We start from the raw sequence: 11,530 nt of genomic DNA, 5'->3' as shown, positions 1-11,530 counted from the left end.
TGTTAAGGTCCTTTCTAAATTATCAAGTCTTGTCCTCAAGACTTGATTTTCACCCCATAAATCTCTAGATTTTGGTTTTTCATTGAATCCTTGAGCATTTCTATTTTTAGGCATATATCTAAAATCCTTGGTGGTATTGCCTAAGTTGTTATTTACCTTCCTAACCTTAGGTGTGGTAAATCTAGCATAAGGAGGAATATATTTATCCTTAAAGTTATCATGCCTCCTATTCTCATGATAAATAGCATTAAGATGATAAGAGTTATTTCTAGCATGCTTTTTATCATATGTCAACGGAATGGATTCATTAAATGATACCTTGGTTTTTACCTTGGAAGCTCCCTTCTTCTCCCACTTCTTCAAGTGCGCCAATTTCTTGAGCTCTCCTCTCCTTGGGCACTTTGTGTGGTAGTGACCCCACTCACCACATGTAAAGCACCTAATGTGCTTCTTCTCCTTCTTCTTCTTCCTACAACTCACATTAGTTTCTAAATTAACTTTAGTGAGTTTAGGGTTTACCTTCTTGAGCGAAGGACACCTACTCTTGTAGTGCCCCATCTTACCACACTCAAAACATTTGATGTGGTCCTTTGTGCTCTTCTTGGTAGTTGAACTAGAGGGTTGAACTTCCAAGATCTCCTCTTCCTCGGATTTCTCTTCTTCCTCTTCACTTGAAGATGTGGACTCTTCCACTTCTTCATCTCTTGAGGATGTGGAAGATCTCTCCTCTTCCACCTCTTCCTTCTCTTTCTCTTCCTCCTCTTCCTTTTCCTCCTCGAATGTTGACCTCTTGTCAACAAAGGATTGGTCCTTCTCTTCTTGGACCAATGAGTCATTTTCCTTGGGCTCTTCCACTTCTTGGATTTTTATAGGGTCTTCATGATAGGCAATGATCTTTTTCCAAAGATCACTTGCATTTGTGGTTTCACCTACACTCAACAAAATATTAGAAGGTAGTAAATTATGCAAAATTCTCGTTACCTCCTTGTCTGCCTCCGATTGCTCTCGTTGCTCTTCGGTCCAATGCCGAGGTCGGAGGCGTTTACCCTTCTTGTCCGTAGGAGCTTCAAATGGGTCACTCAAGACAACCCATTGGTTCCAATCCATTTGGAACCATGTCTCCAACCGCTTCCTCCAATAATTGAAGTCTTCTTTGTCGTACGGAGGTGGAATTCGGATATCCCATCCGAGCGGTCCTTCGGACTCCATCTTCTTCTTCCTCTAGCTTCTTGCTCTCTTGGCGGTTAGTCCGTAGAAGAGCGACCTCGCTCTGATACCAATTGTTGGGACCTTGACGTCCGCTAGAGGGGGGTGAATAGCGGCTCACCCAAATCGTTCGCTTCCTACGTTGTTAGCTTGCGCAGCGGAATAATACAAAAATAAACAAGCTAAACAAAATACAAGACAAGAAAGAATGCAAACCAAGCTACACGATCATTTACGTGGTTCGGAGATAAAGCTCCTACTCCACGGCGTGTCCGTAAGGTGGACGATCCCTATCCGTCGGTGGATTACTCCCCGGAAGACCTCCGGCTAGCTCAAACTCCTTGTGGGTGGAGAAACCTCACCACAAACTCACCAAGACCTCTTGGACACAAGGAAAACTCTTGAGCACTTGTAGACTACTAATTAGACCTTAACCAAGTCTAATTTCGTCAACTCAAACCAAGCTCCCAAGCTTTGGTTTTATAGCCCGCGGGTTGAAAACCCCGCCTACCGATCATTGCTAAAACATGCGATCGCCTCTGTGGAAATTCGGCCGTTACACCTCAGCGGCTCGATTTCACACATTGCCGTCACGATCAAGCTGCACCGATCGCTAAAACATGCAGTCGACTGCTACAGTACTGCTACAGTAAACCCTAATTCTTATATTTTACTCCGAGTACAATCTCTCAGCACTCGTCCCTGCCCGACCAACCTAGACCTAGCCTTTTAGCCTCCTCCATCAGCCTTGCGTCCCTCGGATGCCTCCCCATCCTTCACGTCTTGCCTTCTGGAGCTTCCATCGGCCTTGTCATTGTTGTCGGGTCTTCCTTTGCCAAGAGGTCGCGCCTCCGAGACTTCATCCATTGCCAAGTTACACTTGGACTTACGTTGCCAAGACTACATGCTTGGACTTACACCGCCAAGACTCATCCTTGGACTTTCCTCCTTTGCCAAGATCACACTTGGACTTCCTTGTTGTACCTGTATCCTGTACACTCACACTGCATATCAAATACAACAATAAACCTAACTTAAACCTTTGCCCAAACATCAAAACCTAGGGTCACTAGATTGCTCCAACATTAGGTTCATCAAAACACATAGTTATGTGTTTTCCCATCATTGGGAAAGCTAATGTACAAGTCATGTGCATTATGCCCAAGGAACATGATGGGATATTGGTTTTGAAAATGTTTTTAAAATGTTTTTGGAAAACCTTGGTGAAGGCAATTTTTTTTATAGTAATCACCATTGAATAGTTAGACACAAACTTGAAGAAAACACTAAAGTTTTTGCAAGTTTTCAAGTTTGGGTCAATCTTTGAAAATATGATGTATTTTCATAGAAAACTATTTTTCCATGATTAAGTATGTCCTAAATAATGTCTACACGAAATTTCATGATTTTTGGATTTTTGTAGAATTCTCTAGGGGTTTCTGAAGTTGACTGAAATGGAATTTCAGCAACTATCAGAGCTCCGATCGATCCATGGATCGATTGGAGTGCCTGAATCGATCCGTGGATCGATTCAGAAGGTAACTCTTGTGAACAGAAGCTCGCTGGATCGATCAGCCGATCGATCCATACATCCTGAATCGATCAGTGGATCGATTCAAATAGGTTGAATCGATTGGAACCCAACTCCAATCGATCCAGGATGCTGATTTTGGCTGGGAAGGCCTGATTTCAGCAGTCTAAACCTATTTTAGTCTAGGTAACCATTCCAAACCCCTAAAAATACATTTGTATACATAAAACGGGTGTTTTCATGTGAAAACAAGGATGGATTGGTTAAGGAAGGCTAAGTTGAAGTTTAGGTTGAGGTTTGTTTCAAATTTTGAATATTTGAACCTCAAAACTTCTAAATTTGGGTTTCCTAAAGGTTTAGGGATTCCAAGTCATTGTTGGTGCAATGACAGAAGTTACCACCATGTCTTTAGGGGGAGGGACTCTTTAAAGGCATGAAAATTATTTTTCATGAACCTTGGAAGGTGGTTAACCTTCTTTTAAGGAAAATGCTCATGTATGAGTTTTTTGAACTTGAAATGGGGAGTGGATATCCTCATTAGTTCAAGTGGGAACTCACGTGGTTAGAAAATGCTCAGGGTTGAGTATTTGTCTACAATGAGGGAGAAGTTAAGGATGAATGAAGGGTATGGGACCTTCTTTATCGTATTGATCACAACGAGTGATGTTGTGAACAACGATGAGCAACTCTTCAGGGGGAGAGTTGTCAACAAATGGATTTGTTGATGTATACCCAAAATTGGGGCATGGGTTGATGTGTGCCCAAAGATGGGTTGATGTGTTTTATCAGTAGGGGGTTTGATGTGTGCCAATAGGGGGAGAATGAAAGGACTTGTGAATGGGAGTAAGTTAGGCTTTCATTACCTAGAGGGAGTTTGCCCTCTTAGGGGGAGAATGAAGAGTCTCACTTATGTGTTCATTACCTAGTGGCATGAAGAATGAGGCTATGGGATTAGCTTAACTTACATGTGGTATTGTAAGTGTTATTGTGGTATTGTCAAACATCAAAAAGGGGGAGATTGTTGGTGCAACATCCCTCAGGTCAAGGTTGACCTGGTTGACCAAGCTGAGTCTTGGTTTGAGTTTAGATGTTTGACAATAAGATATTGATTGAAGAAGAGTCAAGTAGGTCAAGGAGGTGACCGGATACTTGACTGGAAAGTCTAGTGGTGAAGCTAGGCGGATGGAAAGTCCTAGTGAGTGAAGCTAGGCGGATGGAAAGTCCTAGTGAGTGAAGCTAGGCAGATGGAAAACCCTAGTGAGTGAAACTAGGTGAAAGTCCTGGTGAGTGAAGCCAGGTGGACATCCTGGTGAGTGAAGTCCAAGTGAAGTCAAAGGATTGGTCGGATACTTGGCATGAGGAAATCCAGATGGGTCAAGGTTGACCGGACATCCGGTGGAAGTCCAAGTAGGTCAAGGGGTTGACCGGATACTGCACGTAGAAAAGTCAAGTGGGTCAAAGGATTGACCGGACACTTGGTGGGAAGTCCTAGCAGTCAAAGGGTGACCGGATGCTGGGCATGGTGTACCAACAGGTCAAGGTTGACCGGGTGTTGGTTTGGTAGGCTTGAGACTTGGTTTTGGGCAAAAACCAAGTACTGGATCGATCAGTGGATCGATCCAAGCCTTTCCTAGCGAACAGAGAGCCTCTGGATCGATCCGTGGATCAATCCAGATGTCCCAATCGATCCATGGATCGATTGGGACGCGGCTGCTTCGCCCGATAAGCGCTGGATCGATCCATGGATCGATCGAGGCGCTCTGGATCGATCCGTAAATCGATCCAAAGCCTCCCCGATCGATTGGGAACATTCGAATCGATCGGGATCCGACCGTTGGCGTCGATAAAGGCCGCAGGCGCACGATTCCTTCGGTATCGCTTCACCGATTCACTCCAGATCTCTCGCCAACTCCTCCACAGCGCTCTTGAAGCTAAGATCGCCAGTTCTTGAAGGATCTTGGAGGTTTTCCAAGTCAAGAGGCGGATCAACAACAAGAAGAGAAGTTAGGGTTAGGGTTTTTACTGCACATCTTGTAAGCTTTTGCTTATCTTGTATTTCCCTTTCTTCTTCTTGTATTGAGAGTGCTGTAAGGCTTCTCCGCCTTTGGTAGTTACCATAAAGGAGTGTTATTCATAGTGGAGGGTGTGTGCGTGGTGTGGATCCTTGGATTAGTCATCTCCGTTGGAGGTGGATACCAAGTAAACTCCTAGTGTTAGCGTGTTTGTGTTTGTTTATGTATTTTCCGCTGCATATTCTTGAAGAAACAAACAACGGCAAGCAACGTCGAGCAACGAGCGAACGCGACGAGCTATTCACCCCCCCCCCCCCCCTCTAGCTACTTTTGGTCCTAACAATTGAAAGTATGGAAGCGTGGAGATCACTTGGAAAGCTTAAACAGTGTTTTTGCATCATTGATGTTTCTCTCCAAGCCTCAAGTCTTTTATATTCCAGACTGAAAAACTCCGATCACCAGTCGACTGATGAAAACATCAGTCGACTGGTAACAAGTAATGGCTACTGTGCTGTGCAAAATCTATGGGGATTCTGTATGTCATCAGTCCAACGACATTATACCAGTCGACTGATACTTGTGTTAGTCAACTGGTAGCCGACCACAACTCTTAGTTTGCTTTGATATTGGGTATCAGTCGACTAGTGGTACCTTCAAGCATGATTTTTCATACTTGAATCAAACCCTTAACTTAAAGTTGTACCTTTAAGCATCTTCCATCAGCCTCATGCCCTTAAGATGCTTCTAAGCCCATGACTCCTCATCCTTGTGCTTGCCTTCAAGTGCTTTTTTTGGCTTCGTCATGCTAAGTCTTCCTTCGCCAAGAGGCCGCACCTCCGGGACTTCACCGCCAAGAGCCACGCTCTGAGACTTTATCCGCCAAGACTATCTTCTTGGACTTTTCTTGCTAAGTCTTCATACCTGAGCTTTCCTCTGTATCTACTTACTCAATATTTATATTAGATTATCAACATTGCCTAACTTAAATTTATTTGGCTAAATATCAAAAGTAAATAATACCTGGAGTAAAATTCCACCAATAGTAGCCACAAAAATAAACTCGAGATCAAATAGAATAAAAGTGAACTAAAATGATATCTGAGCTTAGAATTTAGTTCAATCATATAGACAAAAAAAATAGATTTGAAGAAGAAGAATATGTACAAACATCCCAAATGACTAAATAGATGCAAAACCTTGAATATTTAGGAAAATGCTCGCCGGATCGATCTTAGATCACAGTTCAATCACCAAATGGTGTTTTACGGTAGTGCTTATAGGCCGACGACGAGGAACGTCTGCCGACGGTGCCCACGGGTGGCAGCGTGGGATGGGTACGTCTCATGGAGAGGGACAGCGACTCCCGACAAAGGATGATATCTCAGCGAGGAATGATGTCCAGTGGCAATGGCCATAGGTGGCGACGAGGGACGGGTCTCACAGAGAGGAACAATGTCGCGGTGAGGGCAGTGTCACAACTAGGAAAAACCTAATTTCAGAGAATGTCAACTGGGAAAATGTCACAATTCAAAGAGTTGGGCAATGAAGATGAAAGAAAAAAAAACTAAAAAACATGTTGAATGACACCTGTCATATTAGTAGTCATCACGCACAAAAAGTTAGGTATATTTGTTTCTGATTTTAACTTTCTCGTCAGCCACTGTCATGTTGTATTCAAATAACAACACCACTGTGGTGCTAGATTTCAAAGAACAATACCAATGTGGTACTGGATTTGAAAGAACATTACCATTGTAGTGTTGATTTTTTAAAACTAACATCGCATTTGTGTTGCATTTTAAAATTTAACATCACTTGGATACTTCATAAATCCTAAAATCAGTGTCATTGTGATGCTTAACAATCAAAATCATAGTGGTGTTGTTACTTGAAATATAATAGTATAGTGGTATTATTCTTTGAATATGATACCATAGTAGTTGACGGATGAAGTAAAATGAGAAACAAATGTACTCTATAGGAAATATAAAAGTTTGATGTGTGTTTTGAAAATTCCAGAACTTGAAATGTGGCCTTTGTCAATGATCAAAAATCAAGATATGTTGGCAAACATGAGATGGAAATTATGGATGAATGAACCCAGGTGGTTGCTCCATAAATATAATTTCCTCAAGATGACCATGGAGAAATATATTTGAGATGTCCAATTGGCATACATGCCAATTGGAACTAACAACTATCGATAATAATAGTCTGACAGATGTAATCTTGATGACTGGACTAAAAGTATCATTGAAGTCAATACCTGGTTGCGGACTAAAACCTTTGGCTACAAGTCGAGCTTTGTGTCGTTCAAGAGAACCATCAGCTTGATACTTAAGACGGAATACCGATTTAGAGCCCACAACATTCATTGAGGAAGTGCGTGGAACTAGACTCCATGTTCCATTGCGAAGAAGTGCATCAAATTCTTCAGCCATTGCACTACGCCAATTTGGATCCTTGTTTGTTTGCGTAAAACAAGTTGGTTCAATAGATTTTGAAGAGACCACTAGAGCCCGTGGAAGAGGATATCGAGTCGCATTTGGTGGACAATGTTCATAAATGTCACTAATGGGAAGCATGTGACAAGGAGCATTATCATCTGAATCACTTGTTGATGGTGATGAGGAAGTAGACTGACATGGTGATGTAGATGACGGACTTGCATTATCCGAGGATCCAGAACTAGAGTCTAGAGAGCATATTATCTTCGACTGGCGAGGCCTCCAAGATTGGAGCAGCATCCTGAGGTGATTTTGATAGTATAGGGGAGTTATTAGAGAGCGGAGCAGGACCTAGGATGTCATCATTTCTGACAATATTAGGTGGTATTAAGAAGGTGTCATCTGTATCTGGAGGAGAGATTGAAGAAGATACTGAAAAAGGGAATAGAGCCTCATCAAAAGTAACATGTCGTGAAATATAAATTCGACCTGTTGGTATATGTAAGCAACGATAACCATGGTGCAAATTACTATAACAAAGGAAAACACATTATAGTGAACGAGTCAAGTTTGTGTTTAGAGTAGGGACGTAACCATGAATAACATGCGCAACCAAAAATTCGAAGGAAAGTGTAATTAGGAGTTTGATTATAAAGTGTTTTAAAAGGATATTTATGATTGAGCAATGGAGTAGGGAGTCGATTTATGAGATATACAGCAGTGGTAACAGCTTCATCCCAAAATTTACTTGGAACTGATGCATGATGAAGAAGAGCTAAGGCAGTTTCGACTATGTGTCTATGTTTTCTCTCAGCAGAGCCGTTTTGTTCTGGAGTGTGAGGACAAGAGACTCGATAAACAATTCCACAAGAGACAAGATGACGATGGAGAGCTTGATATTCACCTCCCCAATCAGAATGAAAAGAAAGTATTTTACGATTAAAATATCGTTCAACTTGATTTTGAAATTTACAGAATATATCCAATAAATTAGATTTTCTTTTCATAGGATAGAGCAAAGTATATTTACTAAAATGATCAATAAAGATAACATAATATTGGAAACCTTGGTTAGATAAAACAAGTGCAGGACCCCAAATATCAGAATGAATTAATTCAAGTGGGAAATTAAAAACATAATCTGATGAATAGAAAGGTAGCTTATGACTTTTAGATTCCATGCAGACCCTACATAAATGAGATGGACAGGAGGTAATGGAAGTAGGTAAACCATATTTATTGATGATTGACTGGACAATATGAAGAGAAGGATGACCAAGTTGAGCATGCCAAGCTGGTTTATTTGTGCGTTCACCAACAAAAGCTTTGATTGAAGAACTTTGAAGATAGTAGACGTCATTTTTTATTCTCCCATGAAACATAATAGCATTTGTTCCTTTATCTTTTATAAGATAATGATTATGATGAAACTCAAAAATGACATTATTATCAAGACAAAACTGACGGGTAGAAAGTAAATTTTTAATGATAGATGGAACATGAAAGACATTGCGCATGTGAAAAGTTCGATTAGATAAATGAATATATGTGTTTCCAAGAATAGCAATTTGCAAACCTGAGCCATCGCCTACTTGAACCGTATCTGAGCCATAATATGACATTACGTCTTTAAGGATATTATAATCCGATGTGACATGATGAGTTATTCCAGTGTCAATATACCAATCAGTAGATGAAAACTCTGGGATTTTATTGCAAGTAGGCACAAATGAGAGAGCTTTAGGATATGCTTGTGAAATAGACGGTTATCTTGAGGCTGTAGAACCGCCAATGAAATTTGAGGCAAATATTTTAGGACATAGATTTCCCGGATGACCAATGATGTGACAAATTTGACATTTTACCCCAGAGCAATCAAGTCTTTTAGGGCATAGATTTTCAGTATGACCAATGATGCGACAAATTTGACATCGAACTGAATTTTGTTTTTGGCCTCATTGATAGTATTGAGTATTTGACATCTAAAGTAAAATAACTTATCTTGTAGAGAGACTGGATCGCCGGAAAGGGGGCCTTTCGCCTGGAGAAACTCCCCTTGGAGGAAATAGAAGCTTTTGTTGGAGCAACTACTTGTTGTCGACGTCGAGATTTGGCCGGTGTTCGGTGGATAGCGGCGGTAGCACAAAAGGAGAAGTCCTTTTGTCGTCTTGTTTTTCGGTTTCAAAAAAAAAAAAAAAAAGAAAAGAAACTCCTCTTTTGTCTTGGGCGGCGACAGAAAAAGGAAGGAAGAGGATTTGTGAGGGAGAGAGAAGAGAAACAGGAGAGAGGAAAGAAAAGATTAATTAAGAGAAAAATAATAATACTAAGAGAATGGAAATAGAAACGTGATAATGTAAGCGGTGAAAGAAGGCAGACACGGTTATGGTGGGAGAATTAAGAGAAATAGAATGAACGAAGGATGATGACTCTGATACCATGTTAAAAGAAGAATAGAAAGAAGATAAAAATATGAAAGTAATAATTAATCTTATTGTTTATCGATACTTGCCCTCAAGACAATACAATATATAGGGTTTAAACAAGTACTTGATCAATTAACCAATTAATAAATAACAGAATAATTCTAAAAATTATTCTGAGAATTATTCTAATAATTATAACAGAATTATTAGAATAATCCTAAAATTAATTTAATTTGATGATTTGATCCGATAAATTCTAATAATTCTCTTTTATCTCTTTTAGTTAGATCAGCCACACAAGCCAACCAAAAAAAATATGGAACTAAGGTGTCATTTGCGATGACGCAATTCCTTCCTCCACGCCATTTTTTATCACCTTAATCTTGACCACAATTTACATATTTAAGGCTCAATCACAATGTAACTAAGCATTAAAGCCATCATGAAATCACATTAATCAGAGATCCGAGCTCTTGATACATGTGGATTATTGTAGGAACTTAGGCAGTTACAAGCTTCACCAGTTTGCATGCATGGAACCAAAATGGACACTCTAGATTTTTCGGATAGGCAAATCAAAGAAGGTCATCTACCTTCAAAATTAGTTGGGCAAATGGAGTGTGCTTGTTTGTTCCTAAATTAGTTCAGCGAGGCAGGCCTATAGAAAGATTGAGATCAAGCTCAAGGGCGCTATCTCTTTCTCTGCCTCCTTTCTCAGTAGCGGCGGCGTCTTCGTCGTCGGCAGCTCCTTTGCTCATAGTTTGGATTACAACTGCTCGATGGGGTTCCAAGGTGGTAACGTGATTGATCGGGCCATGGTTTTGAGGATCAATGCCGCGGCCGAGGAGTTTCCGCTTGATGTGCGTGTTCCAATAGTTCTTGATCTCGTTATCTGTTCTTCCTGGTAATCTCGCAGCTATTACAGACCACCTAACCCAATTAATACAACACAACCACTGCTCATGCAAGAACTAATTAACCAAAGTACTTTCTGCTATTTTTTAAAAGAAGAATATTAATCATCGAGAATGCATACTTATTTCCAAGCAAGTCGTGCAATTTGATGATGAGTTCATCTTCCTCCACGGTGAAATTGCCACGCTTGAGATCGGGCCGAAGGTAGTTTATCCACCTCAGTCTGCAACTCTTCCCACAACGAAGCAAACCTATAAAATATATACAAAAAAAAAGAAAAAGAAAGTGTATATATCATATTAATAAAGCATCAGCAATGGAGTGAAATTAACTGAACATTCAACCTGCAGCCTCAGGGAGTGATCTCCAGCAACCTTCGCCATGGGTTTTGATGTAGGAAATGAGCTTTTGGTCTTCTTCCTTGCTCCAAGCTCCTCTGTTGGTGTGAGCCTTCTCACAACATGGAGACCTACCCATGCCTCAAACACACAGATCGATTAAAGTCGACGGAAGAAAAAACTTAAGAAATGACGGAAGAAATTAGAGAAGAAGGTGAAGAAAGAGGGAGGAAAAATGGTTTGACAAATTGGAACAGAGGAGGAGGGAGAGAGAGAGAAAAGGGATGACAGTGGATTTATACGAGAGAAAGGAAAGATGAAAATAGACTTGGAATTGAATCATTTCGGTTGTTTGACTCATTTTGTTTGTTTTAGTGACATTAATGCGTTATGGCTATAAAGTAGGGGTAACTATGGGTTAGGTAGGGTTACTTTTTTGTGTGAAGCTACTGCTTTTTTCCTCTTTATTTATTTTATTCTATAAAAAAATTTGGATTTATATATTTATCCTGTCTTTTGAAAAAACATTTTACTTCTAGCCCCTCCTTATTCAAATAATCACGTGAGTGTCCATCTATCCTACATTATTACCCCATGCCATACGTATTAATAGGTCAGCTAATTATATGAATATATAATAAATCCATATTATACGATT

General features: G+C 40.4%; 1 protein-coding gene across 1 annotated transcript; it reads right to left on the bottom strand.

Moving 5' to 3' along the window:
- Nucleotides 1–10,018: 10,018 nt before the first annotated feature.
- On the bottom strand, nt 10,019–11,199 carry LOC122034460 (myb-related protein Zm38-like). The gene is made up of 3 exons (XM_042593722.1): nt 10,879–11,199; nt 10,656–10,785; nt 10,019–10,549 (listed from the first exon to the last, which is right to left on the bottom strand). Exons 1-3 carry the CDS (start codon nt 11,009–11,011, stop codon nt 10,264–10,266), a joined length of 549 nt encoding a protein of 182 aa, XP_042449656.1. The 5' UTR covers nt 11,012–11,199; the 3' UTR covers nt 10,019–10,263.
- Between the last annotated feature and the right edge of the window lie 331 nt (nt 11,200–11,530).

Source organism: Zingiber officinale, chromosome 11B, assembly GCF_018446385.1.
Source record: "Zingiber officinale cultivar Zhangliang chromosome 11B, Zo_v1.1, whole genome shotgun sequence".
Classification (NCBI taxonomy): domain Eukaryota; kingdom Viridiplantae; phylum Streptophyta; class Magnoliopsida; order Zingiberales; family Zingiberaceae; genus Zingiber; species Zingiber officinale.
This window is presented reverse-complemented; position numbering and strand designations above follow the sequence as displayed.